Consider the following 22,098-nt stretch of genomic DNA (forward strand, 5'->3'; position numbering starts at 1 on the left):
ATATTTTATATCATACCTTGAGAGTGTAATCATTTCTTGGTACCAAGTTTTGACTTATAATACTGAGAGAAGCACGGTCAAGTTCTCGAATACAAGTACTGAGTTTTTCAATGGCCGCATCACATTCTTTTTGACCAGGAGCCTTATCTCTAAAATTCATAAATAAAAATATATAAGTTATGATAAAAATAATTATAATATATGTATATATATATATATATATATATATATATATATATATATATATATATATATATATATATATATATATATATATATACATATTGATATTTAATTTTTTTTTTAGTAAAAAGTGCAATTATTTATACTTCCTAGTAAACCTTTAACATGTAAAAAAAGATTAAATTAAACTGGTTTTGAAAAAAAAAAAAAAAAATTCTAAACTGATTCTGAATGATGACAGCATTCTTTAATTTACAACAAAAGAAATAATTCTGTTAATTTGCTCCAATTTTACCATGACAGTTCTAAAAACTTATCAAACAAACATGTTATATCTAAATTACAATAACCAAAAACTTTCTCTGAAACTAAGATATTTTTTATTTAAATCAGAATTACTTTATATTAGAATGAATTAAAAACTGACTGAGAAAACAAATATCAATGTTCAAAAATAATAATCTAAAATTTTGCTGGTTAACCTAAAAATTTCCTTTACAGAAAAAAATATATGATTCACTAGTAACGAGAATAGTAAAAGCACTAATAAGAAAAAGGAGTTTCATAAAAACTACTTTAAAATAATATTAATCTTATTTGTATTTCAACATATTATTTGGAGCTCCCATTTTAAGACATGCATGGAAATTTAATAATGAATAAGAAACTGGCAATTTTGAAGAATTTTTCATATATAACTGCAAATTAATTTGACACTAAATATTTTAAGAATAGATTAATGTTATTCTAGATACTCAAGAACGAAGCAAAAAATGTTGAAATTTTTAATGACATAGTATCAACTTACTTAATTGATGCAACAAGTTTCTTGATAGAATCGGAAACATTTTTGCTGTTATTTGCCAAAGTTTGCCAAGTTGGAGGATCTTTAGGGTTAACAACTAATGATTTAGCAGACATTATCATATTGCATGAGCCATCAATTATGCTCTTACCAGCTGAAGTTATTGGTTCCTGTGAAATCCTAGCCTGTAAATAAAGAATAAAAATAATAATAAGTTGAAGTTCAGTGTCAAGAGCATTCATACATTTCAAATATTATTAAATATCAAATATTTTTTTTAAAAATTAAGATGCTCCATACCTTTGCGCTAATTTTAGCTGGAACACTTGCAAATTCAGGGGAGCTTGCAAATGTTGTAAGATTTTCAACAGCTTCAACCAATGGCTTGATGGCAGCTGATGTATTCTGACGATTCCTCTCAGATGGATCTTGGTCTAAAGCCTGGAATATAATTTTTGAAATGAAACTAACATATTTTCAAATATTTAAAATAAACAAGATCAAGAAAAGCAATCCTAAAACAAATTATAAAAAACATTTCCTATGTAAAATATATCTAGTGGTTATATTAGTAAATTGTTTCTCTAATTAAATTTAATTCTCTTTAAATTAAAAAAAATCATGTATTAGAATATTGATTTCAAAAATTGCTGAAAATTCAGTATTTGAGTTAATAAATATTGAATGATTATTTTCCATCACTTTTATTAAAAAATTAATAATTTTTCAAATTTTATAATATAAAAAAGGAATTAAATTATCTGTTAGATATACTGGAAAATTAAGAACAGATATCAGCTTAAAATTCTTTAATTGACAGATTAAGAAAAGAATAGTAGAATCAAGTTGAAATCATGAGAATTTTAATTGCATGAAAATGAAAAACTTATATGAAAATTCCAGAAAGAAAAGAAGCACAATAATGTAAATTGCAACCAATAGCTTATGATATTTAAAACACACACACACACACTTTATATTAGAAAATTCCACTATTGATGACTTAAATATTTATCTTTTTAAAAACCAAATTATATACTTTTTTTATTATGCATATTAAAAATTGAAACCTCTTAAATTTTAATACTAACTTTAATTTCTTTCACTAAATTGGCAGTAGCATTTGCTACATCTTTTGCAGACTGTACAAAATGTCTTTTAGCAACTGGATTGGAAGTTTTTGATGAAGCTATCCTGCAAGAATTGCATAAAGCTGATGTGTGTTGTGCAATCACTGTAGCTGCAGCCAATACCTATAAAACAAGATTCATTGATATGAAAATGTTAAAAATAAACATCTTTTGTTTCTAATTACCTTTAATACAAGATTATCCAAACATTTAAACTAGATTAATAATCAAAAAATGGAAAGGATTGAAAAAAAAAAAAAAAAACTACGAAACCTTTAAATTTATATTATAGAAATAACATAGAACCTGTTAAAAAAATGGATAATAGTGAATGGAGCTTAATTTACCTGCTGTTTCTTGCTAGCAGAGCTAGTGAGTTGCTGACAAGCTGTTTGAATCGCTTGATTGGCTCGAGCAAATTGATTAACATCAACAAGTCCTTGTCGACCTGCCACACTGGAGGGATCAGATACACCAACTAAATAAGCAGACTGCAAAATATAATTTGTTTAGTTTTCAATAAAAGGCTTCTAATTTTATTCTTAAATAAATAAGAAAATAAATGAAATGAAACTAACTTGTGCAGCTGCTTCAACAAGACCACACACTGCATTAGAGACATCATTAACAGATGATCCAAAATTCTCTTGGTCATTTACCTTAGCATAATTAGCTATTCCAGTCATAGCAACTCCTAAATTCTGAAATGAAAAAGAGATTTTACATAAATGAGCACAGACTTATAGAAATATATATAATAGAGATATCTATATATCTTTCAGATATTTGCTATTTATAATTGAGAGGTAATATAATAGTATGTTTCATCCAGCAAGAAACTTTTCAGCATTCTGGACATCATGGGAACATATTATATTTATAGATCTTATTGATAGGAAAAATAACTATTTGAGGAAAAAATTATAATATTTTCAATAAATTAAAATTATATTACTTATTTTTATAGTTAACATAATACTGCCATCCTTTTTAATAAATACCTATTATTTTAATATTAAAAAAACTGCTTCGTTATTGTTTGTTCTCAAAATAATAATATGTTCTACTTTCAGAAATCATCTTATTATGTGAACTCTTGTGACTAATATTGTGGCAGCTGACATTTGCAATTTCAATAACACAAAGGTTTAAAAAATAATTCTATCTCTTTTCAGTTAAAACATTTGAAGTATAGCTATAATCTACCAAACATTTTATAGGTGACAAGGCATTTTATATGGTAAATGCACAAAATTTTAATCATTATACAAAGATATATTTATAATGCAGGTTCTTGAAAGGCATCTTCTATTTGTTATATAGCATATATTTAGAAATAACTGCATGTAAGCATTTTAGGTACAACTACTCCAAATACAGTCATGATCTTAGACAAAATCAGTTCATCTGTAGTGATAAATTTTTTCCCCAAATCAAACAGGTATGATAGTATAAAGAGCTTGCCTACATTTCAGAAGCCTAAGGAACATAAGTTTACTGAAATGCTTGTAGAAAATTTTCAGCAATCGAGGAAACAAAAGGAAAGGCAGTTGAATAAAAGACATTTACAATATCCACAAGTTTATCTTCAGTAATGAAAGTTGATATCTATTTAAACTTGAATTTAGCAGATTTGAAAAACTCAATTATTTTGTTGTTGATAAAATACAAATAACTACAAGGTATTTAAGTCCCCATATATCTCTTAAAGACAGAAAAATTCCATTGAAATACAAATATTTTAAAATCTTCTAATTTATCCACTAATAATTAATAATTAAACAAAATTCATTATTAATAATTACACTTTTTCAATATTAGTAATAAATTTGATTTTGTATATTAAATATAATGTCATAATAAATAAAATTATTAACTGAGACATGAAATTTTGAATTTTTACTAATACTAGTACTACTACTACAACTTAAAAAAAAAAAAAAAAAAAACCACATTACCTTTGATTTCTCTGTAACAGCATCCAGGCATTCATAGTAACTTAAATCACTGACTGGTTCAACTGGGTTATCTAACAAGGGTCTCATACTCTAAAAATATTCAACAAGGTAATAGCTTTTAATATAACAGTTTTAAGTAATTAAAAACACTTTGAAAAGATCAATTACAATATAACAAAATAAATAAATTAAATTAAAACACAAACCTGAATATTTCTAATGGCATTATCACATTCCTTTTGACCAGGTGTTGCTGATGTGCAGACATTAATTAGATTGTTAATACTTTCTGTCACAGACCTACAAATCAAATCCAATTCTTGTAAAAATATATAAATTCTCACAAATAAAAATAATACACAATGAAATTAAGACATTCAGCTCTTTAATATTAACATTATTATTATTTGAAATTTTACTGTAAACAATACATAATTTAAGTAGTATTTTTGACGAAGAAACATCATACCTAGCAGCAGCAGCAAGTTGATTTTTAGCATTAGGTGCACCAGGATCAGCTGCAACAGATTTTGCAGCAACAAGCAACTTGCTTGATACCATGGATACATTTTTTAGGCTCACAACCATAGATCCACGTATTTCAGTATCCTAAAAATTATTTTATAATTCAAATTCAAAAAACAATTTGAATATAATAAACAAATATATTATTGAGAAAGCTGCTCTCTAATATTAATAAAAGTTACTAAAATGAAAAAAGACATCTAGTTAGCAATTATTTATTAAGATCTTTGATTCTAATTTTAAGCCTGAAATTTTAAAGATATTAAATTATTAAACATAGAAAATTAGAATAAGCTAGAATTTATACTGAAAAGGCTTACTATGCAAACTTACTACTCAGAAAATGCAGAAAGAATGTAAACAGATCAATATTTTGATTTCTTTTAATATGCCGATAAAAAAATAGCAAAATTATAGGTATAACTACTTAAAAATAGGATCAACTACCATTTGATCTATTTTCAATTTCCATCATAGAACAAGAAACTAATCATAATTTCATAAAGTGAAATAATATTTTACTTCCTCAGATTAACATCAGTTTCTATAAATGAAAGGATTTCAAATATAATGATGCATAAAGGTATAAAGTGTTTTCAATAAGTGGTTTAAATATCATTTTAGATTTTAGTCCCAATATCTTTAACACAAAAAGTTAAATATATTTTTATAAAAGAAAACTCTGGTTTATACATAATGCAATAAAATAGCATCAACCAAAATGACCTAATGAATTTAAATTATTCATAAAAATTAAAACATAAGAAAATTCATTAAAACTTAAAATCACAGTAAATAAAAATTTTTGAAATAATTTTTCAGTTCTCATAAAATATATGATTAGGATCTACACCCAGCATAGTATCCATCTCAATAATGCATGATTCAAGTAGTTGCACACTAATGTGATTCAATAATGGTAACAATAGGTATTATATCTTTACATTTTAAACAATGAAAAGTAATATATTAATATGATTTTGTAGTCTTCTATAATTTTTGTTATTTCACATGTTTGTTTATAACTTAATGTCATATCTGACAAATTTCCTATATATCTAAGATTTTCTTAATATTTATTTGTTACTCTGTAATCTAGCTTTGAATATGAAAAATATAAGAAAATTACTTTCGTTCCACCAATCATCTCAACACCAGAATCCATAAGCTCATTGAATGCCCTTCCAAATTTTTTGGAAGAAGTGGCAAGTTGTGCAGGAGAACCTTTGGAAGAGGCAACTACATCAGAAGCAGCAACATTCAGGTTTGCAGCAGCATTACTCAGGTTACTTTGCAATTCACCATACGATTTATTTGTTTCAGGGAACTAAATTTATGGAAAAAAAAATATATATGAAATGAAGCACCATTTCATTTTAATTAAATCAGAGAACCTGTGGAATTCATAATTATCTTACATCACGAGAATTTAGGATTTGACTGCTTTCTGTAATACTTTTGATTGCATCATCTACATCTTTCTGACCAGGTAAACAGTTGACACAGTTATTAAGAGCAGTTGACACAGACTTGGCAACCTATAATTTAAAAAGTATATAAGTAAATTAACATACAAAACTTACACATTTGCATAGCTTAAGTAGTAGCATTAAGCATTATATATGAAAGCAAACTTCCACAAATCAAAACACAAAATTTTGTACAACACGTAGTTGAATTCAGCTTTAAGTAATATAAAGTTACATTCTCTAATCTACTTGCAATTTTATGAAAATTCTGTTAGAAATACAGATCAGATTTTGGCTAAATCTGCATTATTTAGAAGTGATACAGATGTAGCATTCATTAGTTAAGGCAGGTATCGATATTTATCAACAATCTTAGCATGAATATGCTTTTATTATAATTACATAATTTCATTAGCTAAACAATATTAAATTAATAGAAATTTATTTAGAATTTTGAATGCTTAAAAGAGCAATGAAAATATAAAAAAGGTTTTGAATACATGTAAATGATATAATTTTGAATATGTATAAAATATTTTTTTCAACAGAAAAAATATCAACATTTTAAATGCTTCCCCTCCATTTAAGGTGGAAATTAATATTTAAAGATGATTTTAAGCACTTTTATACGTTTTTTAATTAAATTATATAAATCAACACATAGTCACAATCCATATATTAAAACATTTTCAATCAAAATCTGTTTTTATTTAACAAAACTTTCATTAAAAAAATGAACAAACAAAAATTTAACAGACATTTCATTAAAAGATAAATTTATGTTTGTGATTAGTCATTGAAAACGAGGATTAAAACGAAAGGAAGTTGAACAAAACAAAATTATATTTAAAAATAGAATTTGATAAAGGCTGAGAGTACAGAATGCATACTTGAGTTAGTCTCTGTTGAATGTCAGGGTTACTTGGATTATTCATAGCTCTCTGGGATTCTTGAATCAATAATGTAGATTTATCCAACACATCTCTTGCATTATCAATAATCTTTGTTTGCACTTCAGGATCATTGCTTGTTGCTGCAACTCCACGTACAGCTTTGGTAAGTATTTTAAGAGCACTTCCAGTATCACGAGCAGCAATCCCAGTGTAATTTTCATTACCCTAAAAAAAATTGTTCGTTGTTTTCCATTGTCAAAAGTAATACAAAAATGCACACAGAAATTCTAGTTTATTCAATCCGATTTTTCAATTTAATCAATTGAAAATTGTGATGAAAAATATTCCATATAAACAAAGTGAAAAAATGGCTTTATTTCTAAATTATGAGTGTCTGAACCAGCTATTTTAAATGGAACTATTTAGCAGAAATTTTAAGCTTAAAATGTTTGAGAATATTCACAATGTTTCATATCTATATGTTTATGAAAACCACAATAAAATATTTTTATATCACTTAATAAACAATAGAGAAATAAAACTATGATCCTTTTTCCCCATATCATTTAATTTAACCAGCGCTTCCCTTTATCTTATGATAATAGATTAGGTGATTTTAAAGTTTTCTCAATTTTAATGCAAAATTATTTTCAGCCGAAGGGAGGCTGCCAATTATCCCCAAGACTTTATTTTAAATATAAATAATAAACCATGAATAAATATATCTATATCTTAACTTTATTTTTACCTGAGAAGCAGCAGTAAGTAATTGGGCCATTGAAGATCCAACAACTTTAGAGATGGCTCCCAACTGCAGAGCAGAATTTTCCATCTGTTAAAGAGAAAAGAGGAAAATATAATACACATATAAAAAAAGACATAAAAATACTTTAAATAAATAACAATAACAACAATCACAAAAAAAAAAGAACTTTAGAAGGTCATAAAAATTTTGATTGAAAACTCTATGCAGAATTACAATACCTCTCAAGTAATTTATACTTCAAACAAAATTGATGTATTTTTTAAATAACATTCTTATACATTTATGCAAATAAAAAGTACAAACATTAAACTACTATTTACAACAACATTCATGAAGTTAATTTTCATAAATTAAAAATAATAATAATAATAATGTACCGTTTCACCAGGAAGAGGTTTCAATTCCATGTTCTCGGCAGCTTTTCTGAATGCTATAAGTTCATCATCTAAGCTTCGTATAAGATCTAAAGCATTTTCCAGCTCCAGGCTTCCACAAGCTTCTTGTGCCTATTTTAAATGAAATAAATAGAAAAATAAATCATTAACATGTACAAAGAAGGCAAATTTAAACTAAAAAAGCTAAAATTAATATCTGGTTAGGCTGAACAGAGCATATTCTTTTTTTCAAGGCAATGAATTTTATTGGCAATTTTGTTAACATACATTATCCAAATCTTGGAATAGCATCAAGTTTTTCTACCAGTCAATGAAAAGACACGTGCTACAGTAGAAGATACAATAGTTAATATCTTCAATCAATACTCCTTACAGTACATTAATGCCATTAAAAAAATACTTCAACGTTATGAAGAGTAATTCATCAATAAATCATCATCAGAGTAACTAATTGCTGGACAAATACAAGATTAATAGGTTAATTTAATAAAACTCAGGGCATTTAAGATTTCTACAATAAATGTAATAGATATAAAACCATTTTGTATTTGGAAACAAATAAATAATAATAAAAAAAAAGACTACTGAGGATTGACGAGAGATTACTGAGGAGACTAAAGAATGATTTCTACAGAATTCTAAAATCATTCCTTATAGGGGACTACATTTCATGATACTATCATACAGGCTATCTCTGATTTTAAAAAAAAAATTCAAACAGATCCATGACTTGCAATGTATTAATGAATATATTTTATTAATATTTAATCAAATCAAAATTCTCTATACAAATCCTTAACATAATAAACAGCAAAACACAGGAAAAGGCAATAATAAAAAAATATTTCTCAATAATATTACAAAAATAAGCTTTTCTCTCTCTCCCCCCCCCCCCCTCTCTCTATATATATATATTGATAACAAATTTTTAAATATTGCCAAGACATTTATAGCGTGCCAAATTATTTCTTACCTTTATCAAAGCAGTTCTCAATTCAGTAAGGGCATTAATCATTTGTTTAGTAGCATTGCTAAGTTGGAGACTTGTTGATTGATCAGTGATAGTAGGAAGGGCTGCTTTAGATGCAGAAACCATTCTATTACCAGGCTAAAAAAAAATAAAGATAATTTCAATAAGTTTGTGCGAGATTTATTAAATCTACATATTATACCATATGCATTCAGAAATGAAATAAGCACACAAAAAGCAGCTGTGAAAAATATATTATCACAACTTCTAACAAACCTACAATTAATATACAGGATATAAGAGTTCAAGGTAAAAACTAACAAAATGAGAAAACAATCCATCATTTGTTATAAAAAATTCAATATTGTTGATAGGAGAATACTTAATTTTTAAAAATTTAAGTTTCCTACCAATATTCTACACACACACTGTTGACAGTTGCTATGTTTGTTTAGGCAATAATCACATTTTAATTGGTAATCAGCATTTGAATACCAAGCTACAGGTAGTGAGATCTGTCTTTGATCAGAACTGCATTAACGTTATAGTGTATAAGAAAAAAAATTTGCTTTTAGATTGAGCCTTTTAAAAACTTAAGGGCATTTGATGTTACTTTTATAAAAATTCAAAATCATATAAATTACCTGAAGCATAGCTTCACATGAACTTATTAAAGACAGCTGAGATGAAGGATTATCAACATCTGCAACAGTACTTTTAACACCTTGTACTAATTTTGGTATGGCATCAGCAACTTCCTGAAAACAAATAAAGAAAATATATCAATTAGCAATAATAACCTTAACAAACACCATAAAAATCAAATTTGTTATATATAATTTTTAAAAATTGCTGAATATATCTTAACCAAATGCATAAACTAAGTGATATTTAATCAGTTAATTTATCTCTTGCAAGAATCATGTTTACTTTTATATACCAAGTGGGCAAAAAGTTTGTAAAAGTTTTAAAAATTCATAAAACCCAAAAAAATATCAAAAATAAAAAACATTTTGCAGGTTTAGCATTGATAAGATATAGAATTTATTTTTTAAGATAAGAAATTTTTTTAAAAATTACAGCTGATCGATGGCACTGGTACGAACGATTTAGTTGGAAACATGCAAATGAGACAGGCTCTTGATCTACAACCAGTTCTTCGTTGCATGCAATGTAAGTGATCAAACAATCAGCAACTGTTGCTGAGTGTTTAAATTCCGAATTCAAAAAAGTGTGAAGACTGGAAAAGAGCTTTTAACAGTGAAAGGCCTCATAAAGCTTGTTCAGTGATTTGAGGAAACTGGATCGCGGGAGGATCATGTAAGGTCCAGACGATTAAGTCTTCGACAAATACGTTCAGTGTGCGTTGCAACCGGAATGGAAACATTAGCACCAAAATCTGCTGCAGGGATTAGCAAGGCATGGGAAACTGGCAGACGCTTGGGCTTACCACCATCCTCGATACAGCATTCTTCATAGAGTTCTTCATCAGTATCAATACAAATTACAGTCTTGCCATGAACCTTTACCCTCGGATACCGTAAAGAGAGAAACATTTTCGAGACGGGTTCTCTCACAAGATCCCTCCTGAGTCTTTAACATCTTGTGGACAGATCGAAGTTCATTTTTTGCCCTTAGCGACATTGCAAGTTTCGATTTCGTCCATCCAGTCCGCCAAAAGTTGTCATGTATACAGCTAGGCATGCTGCTCTTTGCCGCTGCTGGATTTGTGACATGCCTGCAATGTGCTATCACCTGTGGTGGTGGACATATGGAGCCCATATTGCTATACATGATTTTGTAACCTTAATTTTATTATTTGCATGCCGTTTCCTTCATTTATGTATGAAATGCCACCTATCAGCTTCTTTTTGAATTAATTTTTTTTTCCATCTTAAAAAAAATCCTGTGACTTATCGATGCTACACCTGCAAACCATTTTTTATTTTGTTTAATTTTCCGGGTTTTATAAATTTTTAGACTTTTTGTCCACCCTCTAAGTAAGTAAATATTTCTTTACAAGGGTAGTATACAGTATTTACACAATGCACTATTTAACAGTATTAAAATCAAAATATAAACCTCAAAAATATTTTTTAAATATCCCCCCCCAAAAAAAGCATACATTTTAGAATTGGTGTATATTTTCATTTTTTTAAAATTTCATTTCAGATTAAGAAATTTAAGTATATATAAACACAAACACTTACTTTGCAACTCTCCAAAAGTTCTTCCTGACTATTAGGATTCTGATTATATAATCTAGCACCTTGAGCAGCAGCAATATTCTGTGTAGACATAGCAGCTGTGTGTTTGGCAGCTTGCTGAAATTTTGAAATAAGTCTTAATATATACTTTATAATAGAATTTGAAAGAAAAAAAAAAACTAGTCACTTAAAAAAGTTAAAGTATGAATATATATTGATTAATAAAAGAGAAAACTGCATCTACACAATAAGTTTTGAGATTTAAAAAAATATTTCCAGAAAATCTCTGTTTAGAATTTTACTGGAAAATCTTTAAGAATCTTATTGTACTAAAATAACCTGAAGAACATTTTGTGGGCACTTGAAGAAAAAAAATTTCCTTTTTCAAATGAAATATTATAATTATTCAACAAACCTCCAATCTTCTTATAAGTTTTCTTTTGAGAGCATTATTTGCAGCAGCATTAGTAGCACTTCTTAAGTCTTCAGCAGCCTTTTGAAGAGCGGCTTGAGAAGCAGAATCATGTGGATTTGATGCACATCCCTAAAGCATAAAAACATATGCTTAGCTTTGAAGTCAACGTATAAAGAAATAATACATGTACAATATGACAATAACAATACATTACAGCTAATTTGATATATACAAAGATATTATTAATATCTAAAAAGAAATATTTATTTGGAGAAATCTTACCTTAGCTGCTTCCACCATTTTTGCTGTCGCATCTGCAAGCATTTTTGCTGCTGCAAGCAAACGCTTTTGAATATCAGAATCAGTTTGAGAGCTGGCTTCACCTTTTATTGCTTGGATAAGAGTGGCTGTAGCCTAAATAATAATATTTTGTTAAAAACTAATATTAATTTGAAAGCATGAATTTGATAACAAAGGATTTAGTATATGCACAAGATCAGAAAAGTAGAAATGTGAAATTTTCACTTTATTCATAATGTGAATATATATAAAAAATTGTATATTCATATTTAAATATTTCCTTTTACAGTTCAAAATCATGTTAATTGCTGAATAATACTTGAAAATATAAGTTTTATGAAAGGGTACAGTTCTTACAGTTGCCAGGATTTTGGCTTGTCGCACCATCTCTCCTGCATCACCAGTGCTGCTAAACAAACGATCTGTGGCATCCAAGATAGTATCCACTGCTCCATCATGAACAGAAGCCTGAGCTCTTTGTTTGGATGCTGTCTTGATATGATTCACAAGGTCAGCCAAGGCATCTTCCACTTGAACACTAGCCTGGCCCATATCATTTAATAGGTTTTCATCTTTAGTTGCTTCCTAATTTTACAAAAAACACATTAAAAACAGATCAATAAAAAGTTATTAATGGATAAAGAAAATTTTCAAAAGAAATATAGAAAATAGTAATACATACGAACATTATCACTCTAATTCACTGCAACGTGAAAAAAATAAAAGTAATATCATTAAAGACCAAAAATATCTTTTGAAGATAAAAATAAGTCTTAATACGAATTTTAAAAATTTAATTTTTCTTGCAGAAATTGAACTATTTACATTCAGTTATAATATTCATATATTAATTACAAGCCTCCAAAAATAATTAACATAACATATAGAAAAAAAAAATGAATTTTATGAAATGCTATCTTTCCATAATTCCTTTAGTTAAAATATACACATATTTGTTTCATTATTAGAACAATTGCAACAGTAACTTACATTGCAAACTTTGTTAATTCCTTCTACTGCTCTAGAGACTTCTTTGGCTGCTTCAATAAGTTGTTGTTGACAAGTTGGATTAGAAATTGTTGGGGCAACAACCTATAAAAATGTAAAGATTAAAAATTCAGCTTAAAACATATATGAATAAAATACAATTACATTTTAAATTTCATACAATAAATTCAACTTATGTACTGATTTAGTTATATCAGAGTTACTAACTTTTATTTAGATGCAATAATTAACTAACTCAAGAACCATTTAATATTAAAAGCACATTTCTAAAAGAATATATATATATATATATATATATATATATATATATATATATATATATATATATATATATATATATATATATATATATATATAAGAAATAAATGCAACAAAATATAAATACCTAGTGATAGGGAGTAATTTTTACAGTTAATATATCATATAGCATGGAATTATATAAAACTAAGATATGAATACAATTTAAACAATACTGAAATTATTAATATATATATAAATTTTACTACAAGAAATAACCAATATCTTTGACAAAAAAAAGCTTATAATGCAACTAATTCTTTTAATAATATTCAAATAACAAAAAGCAACTGAAAAAAATGATTGAAAAATTTTGTTTTTAACAATAAATTAAAAAACAGGAATTCATTCAAAATTAAAGCTAACACCTAAACAATCAAATATTTCAAATGTAGTTGTACTGATAGTTTTTTTAATAAAATAATCTAGAAAACTACATTACAGAAAAATAACATATAATACAAAGAAATAGGACAATGAATAAAGAGGTTAAAAAAATGAAGTTCATATTTAATTTACCTTTGCACAAGCTACAAGCTGAGATGTTGTTAAGGCACACTGTGTAGCTGCAGTTATCACACGATTCTGTTGTACAGGATCATCACACTTACTTGCTACATTTTTTGACTTAAGGACTAAATTGGCAGTAGCATTGGCAACACGTTTGGCAAGACCCAATAAAATATCCTAGAAACAAAATTTGTATCTATTATTGAACTTGCAACACTGTTATATAGTTTTTCAAAATAAGTATGATGTATTAAATTCACTAACAACAAATTGACATTATATTAATAACAAAATGTAATAAATCAGGCCTTTCCTCTCTTTGAAATAGATATTTTTAATGAATGAGAAACATTTAATGTTATTATTTAATTAATATTAATAAATTTTTGTACATTTATTGAAGTTTTTGTAAGCAAAGAAAACAGATTTATATTTAAGATTAAAGATTTATATTCGATTTACTTCAATTTAATAACAAATTGTACCTGTATCATTTTATGAAATAAATCTTATTTTTTTCTTTCGGTCATTTGGCCTTATCTTTAACTATATTATCTTCTAAAAAAACTTTTTTTCATCCAAAATTCATGGAATATTTCAGACATTTCATGAAATATTTATGTAGGGTAAATAAAAAGAAATCAAATAAATAAATAAATACTGATAGTAACTTCAAATGTATAATTTCTAAAAGCAAATAGTGCAAATCTACATTCATAATTAAAAAGTAATCAGCAAAAAAGGATTAGAATATAATGTACCTGTATCTCTTTGTCGATAGCATCTTCCTCACCAATATTTCTCAGAACAGCATGACTAGCTTCACCAACTCTGCTGGCAGCATTCAACAAATTTTGACGTGGCTTTAAAAAATAAAAATTAAATTAAAAAATTACATTAAAAATAAATAATGAAATATATATATATGTAACTAAATTATCATATCTTACTTCTTTAGTTTCTGGTTCTGCAGCTTTCAGAAGATCATAAAAGGCTGAACACAAATTTCGAGCTGCATCAAGAAGATTCTCCCCTTGTGATTCATCATCCATAAGAGCTGCTATAACTTTCACATCTTTGGACATTTCAGTCAAATTTGTTGCACTGTAACATAATATTCAAACTATTAAACTCAATAATCATTGAACAAATTTATTCAAAAGATCTTTAATCATCTAATTTTAAAAATTAACGCATTATAATGCTAATAAGATATTACTAATTGATAATTTAAATCACCAATAATTTAAAGAAAATCATGCAATTATTATTGCATCATGCAGCAGAGAAAATATACAGAAATTAAATTTTTGACACCCAATGTACATCTTTCTTAAATGAGAAATTTTTAAGGAAGAATTTTGAAATTAATATCTACAGAAGATCAAGAATTCAAACAAATTATGAATTCATAGAAATTAGCAATAATTTATACACAAAATAAATACTAACATAGTTGTAACAGCAGCTCCAAATGCTGGATGATCTACTTCTTCAGGAGGACCTAAATGTTTAAGAAACAATAAGAGATAAAATTTAAAAACTGACTTTGCAATATATAAAAATATCTATAAAGAGAACTGTATGAATCTATGATTCCTTTTTATTTGGTGGAAACTTGACCAATTTTGTGGTATCATGCCACCACAAAAACTACCAATTAAAATTCAAGTTACAATTGATGTAATAGAAAACAATTTAGCCATTTTCTTCATTTAATTGAAAAATATTATAATTTTCAGAATAAAGAATAAATTATTAATCTAAAAAAATTGTAAAAATGAAACTAAAAACATTCTAAATATCTAGCAACAGTGTTTAAGAGTTTGTGAGTTACACAGAAAATACAGCATTCGATTTGTTTGATTGAACAGATTTCTCAGCACATCCTATAGAGATTGTGTATAACTCTTTCGCATGAAAAGCTATTCTAAAAAACAAGAGTGCTTCTTCGACTTTTTTTTTTTTTTTACCATATCAAAGTTATTGTCTGAATCATTTAAAAAAAACCCATCTACAACCATATTATTTGCAATATTGTGGTGAATATTTATTAACATAATGTACATCAAACTATATAATGAAAATTTACTTTTCGCACTCTAATTCTAATTTATAAGAAATGTATCTTTTCAAAGTAATGAAGCAGATGTGCTTCTTAATTTTATGAATATATACATATAAATCTATGGTATAAGGCAGAAATAGTAAATTAATCAAGAAATTGCCTTGATAAAATGCAAAGATTTGAATGAAGTAGAAGAATAATCTTCCTCAACATTCCTTATTTGATGCTTAACTTCCCGAGAAATAAATTTCTTGCAGTTTTTAATAAAAAAATACTTATTTATTAATATTTTTCATGATCATTTTTTAACAGAGTTTAGCTTATTGAAAGAAATAAAATAGACAATCACCTGATGTTAAAGTTATAACCTGTGCTGTAGCAGCATTCATAGCAGCTAACTGAGATGATACATTTTGTTTCTTTACATCCATTTGATCCTGTTTCCATTGCAAAGAAGCTGGATCATTTCCTAATTCTTGGAATCTAACTCTTACAGAGAGATCATTTTGTGCATTTTCTACTGCACTTCGACCAGCACTTATAGTACTCAATAATGCCCTTTGAGGCTCAGACATAGTCTGTTGGATTTTTGGATGCTGAGGCTAAATGGATTAAAAAACATTATTACTTACAAAGCATCCTAACAAGCCAACATGTTAATTTAAAGCATAGCAATTTACTGTGAGTTGGCTGAAAATGACAAATTGTTGAGTAAATTGTGAAATTGCAATCAATACAATCAATACAAAATTGGATAAATTTCTCATATTAAATCTTGTCTTGTAGAAGTATAACACTAACTTTTTGTTGAAAGAATCAAGAATAAAAATTTGAATATGATTAATAAAATTTGTTGTGAAATAATAATAAAACATAGCACATAAATAATAAGTCTAAAAGTACTAATAATGGTAATTTTTACTTTTTTTTTAATTACTAGAAGCAATTCATAGCATTATATTTAATTTGCTTATCAGTTGTATTTAATATAGACAATAATCTAAATGATCAGATACTTTTCTGAGTAACTTAAAACATAAATGTCACACAGGCATGGCTCCGAATTATAGCAATAAAATGAATTTAAAGATATTATTAGTTCTAAATATTCATCAAAAATAAATAAAATATAAATATTTTGAAATAAAAATTATGAACCATATGAATTTCTTTCAAATATAAAAAACAAGAAATTTCTTTTCAACAATTAGAAAGTAAATGATTAAAAATTATAATAATATACATACAGTTAATGATTTAAAAGATGAATGTACAATAATTAAAATAATTATCAGCTATATTACCTGTACAGCAGCATAGGCACTATGGGCTTGTCCTTTTGTTTCAGTAAATTGAGCACTAGGAGTTTGACCAGTGTTGTACTGCCGTGCTCCTATATAGAAAGGAAGGGGGGAGAAAAAAATGTATTTCCTATGACACCAGTAAACATAAACATAAAACTAAATCAATTTAAAAAAAAAAAAATTGTTTCCTTTTATTTTGTTTAAGATAAACTGAAAAAAGATATTAAGATACTTTATAAGGTACTGACCTGATATTAACAATAATATCCTATAACTTTTATACGAGCTTATCCCTATAATTTTTAATGTACATCTAATATTTAAAAAACTTTAACCAATTATAGACTTTACCAAATTTCAATAGATAAATCTTAAAAAAAAAAATGCTTAAAATGATAATTCATGATTATAAAATCTTCAAACATGCAATTTAATCTATAAAATTGGTGCATTTCATTATCAAAGAAAATTAATTTACCATTTTCAGCAGCTCGCATCACAGCAGGAACAACTACAGATACAGAGTTACCATGTGATACTTTGGCAGGTGGTTGATGCTGTAAAATAGTAGCCCTGAAATAAGAAGTTCATCAAAAGGTTTATTTCAAATATTCATATATGGCAATCTTGTATAAAAAGAATAAAAAAATATGTATTTAATTTGAATATCAAGCCTAAAGTTTTTAGTTTTGACAACATCATGTATTTTATTGTGCTTTGACCCCCCCCCCCCCAAACCAATACTCATTTTTAAAATTAGATATAAGTTCCTAGCAAGATGAAATATGTCACTTCCCATTTGAAATGAAATTAGCCGAGTGTATGTATGCAGTGTAAGGCAGATTATGCTTTCAGATTAAATGCTATGTATATGAAAATTGTCGATAATCTCATACGCAATTACTTTATTAATACCAATAATAAACGTTTAATAAAACTGGATAAGACCACAGGATATTAAAACATGATACTCACTTTGCAGCAGATACATTGTCTTCAACCATAGTAGATCCTTCATCTCCTTCAATACCAAAGTGATCTTTTGCTTGTTTCTACATGAAGGGGAGAAAAAAAAAACATCATTAGGATTTAATATATTAAAAAAATTAATTCATGATTAATTTATTAAAAAAAATTAAGGTCAAACAGAAACAAAATACACTATGAAAATTAATTTACACCTGCAAAAATTTATTCCACCAGATGCTATGATAATCCAATGAAAAATATTATAAAATAAAATTTTTACTATTTCTGTGTATCTGCCAAAAATATTTTAAATAGTCTTCTATTCTTAATTACTTTCCATACAAATGTCACAAAGAATATTATTTTTAAACAATACAAATGATTTCTTAAACTTCAGAGAATGTAGAAAAGGACTGAGTTGGTGGAAGTTCTTGCAGGATTTTCTTGTGGATTTATTCAAAATAATAAAAATCAGCTAAACAACGCATATTAAATTTTACATAATCTATAAATTAATATTTTAGTTTTGAACTTTGATAGCAAAAAACTTTACAGATTGAAATGAAGTTTTGAATGCTTTGTTATAAAGGAGTTGAAACTAAAAATAAATAAAATAATAATAATAAATAAATAAATAAATAATTGATATAACTTTTTAAAAAATTATACATTTAATTATAGAGTCAAAAGGTGTAGTAAATACAATTAAAAAAACATCAAAAGAGATGTAGATACAACACAGCCTTAGAAGGAAAAAAAAAAGGGGGGGGGGCTGAGCTTCATAAATTAATGAACTATGACGAACATAAGCACTGAGAAATAAAATCAGTATGGCTAAGTGAACAATATAATAAATAAATTTATACAAAATGTGCTTGAGAATTAAAAATATTGTAGAATTATTTATAAGCCAATTCAAATTAAAGAAATATCTAATTAAAAACAATACAATAATGCAGAACTGATTTCATTATCTAACGCAGGGTAAAAGACAGTTTTATAACAGATCTTACTCTTTTTAAAATAATATCAATGTAGCCACCAATCAACTGAGATATTTGCTCCCCTTCTGGTGTCTGGACAGAATAATAAGAATCTGAATAATCTCCAAAATCCTATGAAAGAAACCAACAAAAGATTAAGTGAAACTTCTTTGAATATTATTAATACTTTTATTATCCTTTAAAATACAAAATTTCTAACATTATTCAGAGTTCAATTTAACATTTTAATAGTAAATACAGTCTCTCAAATATCACAAATAGTTTGAAAACTCAAAGCATGAAACTGACATTTTTTAAATGCTTAAATGAAATAAAAATACTAAAATGAATTCACCAAAAGTATAAAATTTTAGCATAAAATTTCCGAAAGGTTATACTTTGGAGATTTGAAATAATATAAGAAGTGACTAATTTACTCCAGAATAAATGCATTCCACATATTTTTACACTGAGATAAAGAAAATAAATAAATAAATATAGGTTTAATTTATTCTATTGATATTAAACCTTATTTTGCATCTTTAAGGTTAGTAAAAATGAAGCCAAGAAAATATCTATAATTGTTATGAATTTGTAATATTGCTTCTTGGTGTAGATAATGGTAAGAAAGGGAATTTTACAGACATTTTAATAGCCGTTGATGGATGCCAAGTCAATGACCCATACCCTTAATGATAAAAAACAAAAGTTCATGAAAATAATATCATTTTAACAATATATTGAAAAGGAACAAAGATATGATATCTTTCTTAGAGCATTCAATGTTCTGTCATGGAAGCTATAAGTGAAGGGGCATAGACAAGTCAGTCAATTGAGTCCAGAGAAGCAGGCAAATTCTCTTTGAAGTGTTGCAATTTCACCAATTTCTCTATGCAATTTTTCAATGAGCATTTTGTGCTCTTGCAATTTTTTATTAATGTGTTTTTTTTTTTTTTTTTTTTTTTTTTTGCTTACATACGAGTTTTTAAATTAAGTGCATATGAGTTTTTAAGTTATGCAAGTGTATGTTTGTGTATATTTTGGATGTGCCTGAATGCTTTCTTATCAAATAAAGCATCATTATTTGTTATCAAACTTTTTGGACTTTTCTCTGTACATCCACTAGATGAATTTTCTGTAACAATATTAATACAATAAGTTTCCTTTTTGTACACAACTTATGTACTGAATATAAATGCAAAAGTGAATCATTATGAAATTGTTACGCAGCTACGGAGCCACACTCACTTCACAAATCGCACAAAATCATGCTTATTAGACACTTTAACAGTTACAAATATTATATGTTCAGAGTTGGAATTTTTTATTTTTATTATTTCTATTTTTAGTGGATAAGAATTAAAATGAATAGCAAAAAGTTGTCTAAATATATACTTAAAAAAAAAAAAAAACTTACAAGAGTAAAACTGTTAGGCGAGGCTGCCCATCTTCTTACTGTAGTCAAAGGCCAAGTTTTTAGAATCTAAATATTGCATGAATATAAATATTATAAGGCGAATATTAAAGCTCATTATAATATCATAAAATAGTTCAACAGAAATAATAATCAGACTTTAACATTAATGAGTTTAGATTCCTAATAAAGGAAATTCTTGGACTGAGAAATACCTCTTTCGTTTTCTCGTCAAGACGCAAGACACTATCTTTGGTAACTCCTAGCAATCGTGGCACAAGCTTGTTTTTTCCTTTCATTTTTTCCTGCAAATATGCAAAATAAAAAAATTAATGATTTAAATATTTCTTCAAGGTTGAACAAAAATAATTAAAAATGTTTATCAATAAAAAAAAGTTAAAAGTGTCACTACCATTTTGGATTACATTGTGGTTATTTTTTTTAATTTATTTTCCAGCAAATAATTCATTCATATAAATAAATTATGTTTATACAAATAAACTTAACAACAAATTTTCTAATATTTTTAAATAAAATTTAATTAAAAATATTTATTGTTTAATCAATAAAAAAAAAATTTCATTTTTCAAGGCAAAAATATGTTAAAAATTTTATAAATTATAAAAAATTAATTGAAAAATTAAAAGCAAATTTGGCAACATTACAATTGTAAATCATTATGAAGAATTGGATTAAATGCATATAAACAAAAGCAATAATTATAATTTTCTCATCATAGTAAAAATGGATAAGTGAAAAGAGAAAATGTACATAATCAGAATTATTATATTTTAGACTTACCTTAACTAAAAAGAATGCAACTCCATACGTTTTCAGAGATCTGGCCAAAGATACATATTTTACTTTTGCTTCTAATTCAGAAAGTCCAATAAATTTCTTGTGTTCCTGGAAATGCAAAAAAGATTAGACCTATCTTCAGAGAATGAACATACCATTTAACATAAATAGAAATTAATATCTTAAAAACTAAAGCACTTACTGCAAAAACACGCTTTTCAATTCCTTTCATTTTTGCATAATCTTTGGGTAAAAATTCTTTTAAACTGAAAGAGAGAATCTTTTTTACTAACAAAATAATTCATATTAATCAATAAGCATTATTAAAACATATATAGAAACCTTTTAAATTTTCATTTGAATTGAACTGTAAGTCAATTTACTTGGGAGGGGAAAGTAAAGCAAAAGTAGAGTTTAAAACTACTATTACCTATTATTCAGAGTAACAAGAAATAAATTCAGAATTAAATTACAAACTGAATACTGTCATTTTTTATATATATATATAAGTTAGTAGTTGGAAAGAGGAGTATAGATATTAGACTCGACAAGCATACTAGAATTGTTTATTAATTTTTAAATTTTTTTATACATTTAAGACAGACTACTTTATGAATATATGCAATATTTACAAGGTATTAAAACAGATTGAATTTCATATCTCATAATATTAACTTTTAATTTCATATGATCATTAATTTAATAAAACAAGAAACAAATTACACTTCACT

General features: G+C 26.4%; 1 protein-coding gene across 5 annotated transcripts in view; it reads right to left on the reverse strand.

Moving 5' to 3' along the window:
• LOC129975781 (talin-2-like) overlaps positions 1-22,098 on the reverse strand; it is a 108,635-nt gene that overhangs the window by 18,517 nt on the left and 68,020 nt on the right. For all 5 annotated transcript variants that reach the window (XM_056088996.1, XM_056088997.1, XM_056088999.1 and 2 more), the window contains exons 9-42: positions 21,570-21,633; positions 21,371-21,475; positions 20,785-20,874; positions 20,573-20,638; positions 19,186-19,287; positions 18,179-18,255; positions 17,682-17,776; positions 17,204-17,292; positions 16,249-16,501; positions 15,284-15,335; positions 14,782-14,935; positions 14,593-14,694; positions 13,841-14,008; positions 13,007-13,108; positions 12,374-12,601; positions 11,999-12,130; positions 11,717-11,845; positions 11,305-11,418; positions 9,739-9,852; positions 9,098-9,232; positions 8,107-8,235; positions 7,712-7,795; positions 6,961-7,188; positions 6,020-6,139; positions 5,731-5,928; positions 4,546-4,685; positions 4,283-4,376; positions 4,077-4,166; positions 2,697-2,819; positions 2,466-2,609; positions 2,080-2,241; positions 1,289-1,429; positions 992-1,173; positions 17-149 (exon numbers count right to left, since the gene is read on the reverse strand). In XM_056088996.1, the coding sequence (XP_055944971.1) occupies positions 17-149; positions 992-1,173; positions 1,289-1,429; positions 2,080-2,241; positions 2,466-2,609; positions 2,697-2,819; positions 4,077-4,166; positions 4,283-4,376; positions 4,546-4,685; positions 5,731-5,928; positions 6,020-6,139; positions 6,961-7,188; positions 7,712-7,795; positions 8,107-8,235; positions 9,098-9,232; positions 9,739-9,852; positions 11,305-11,418; positions 11,717-11,845; positions 11,999-12,130; positions 12,374-12,601; positions 13,007-13,108; positions 13,841-14,008; positions 14,593-14,694; positions 14,782-14,935; positions 15,284-15,335; positions 16,249-16,501; positions 17,204-17,292; positions 17,682-17,776; positions 18,179-18,255; positions 19,186-19,287; positions 20,573-20,638; positions 20,785-20,874; positions 21,371-21,475; positions 21,570-21,633 (4,339 nt within the window). The remainder of the gene's footprint in view (positions 1-16; positions 150-991; positions 1,174-1,288; positions 1,430-2,079; positions 2,242-2,465; positions 2,610-2,696; positions 2,820-4,076; positions 4,167-4,282; positions 4,377-4,545; positions 4,686-5,730; positions 5,929-6,019; positions 6,140-6,960; positions 7,189-7,711; positions 7,796-8,106; positions 8,236-9,097; positions 9,233-9,738; positions 9,853-11,304; positions 11,419-11,716; positions 11,846-11,998; positions 12,131-12,373; positions 12,602-13,006; positions 13,109-13,840; positions 14,009-14,592; positions 14,695-14,781; positions 14,936-15,283; positions 15,336-16,248; positions 16,502-17,203; positions 17,293-17,681; positions 17,777-18,178; positions 18,256-19,185; positions 19,288-20,572; positions 20,639-20,784; positions 20,875-21,370; positions 21,476-21,569; positions 21,634-22,098) is intronic.

This window comes from Argiope bruennichi, chromosome 7 (assembly GCF_947563725.1).
Source record: "Argiope bruennichi chromosome 7, qqArgBrue1.1, whole genome shotgun sequence".
In the NCBI taxonomy this organism is placed as follows: domain Eukaryota; kingdom Metazoa; phylum Arthropoda; class Arachnida; order Araneae; family Araneidae; genus Argiope; species Argiope bruennichi.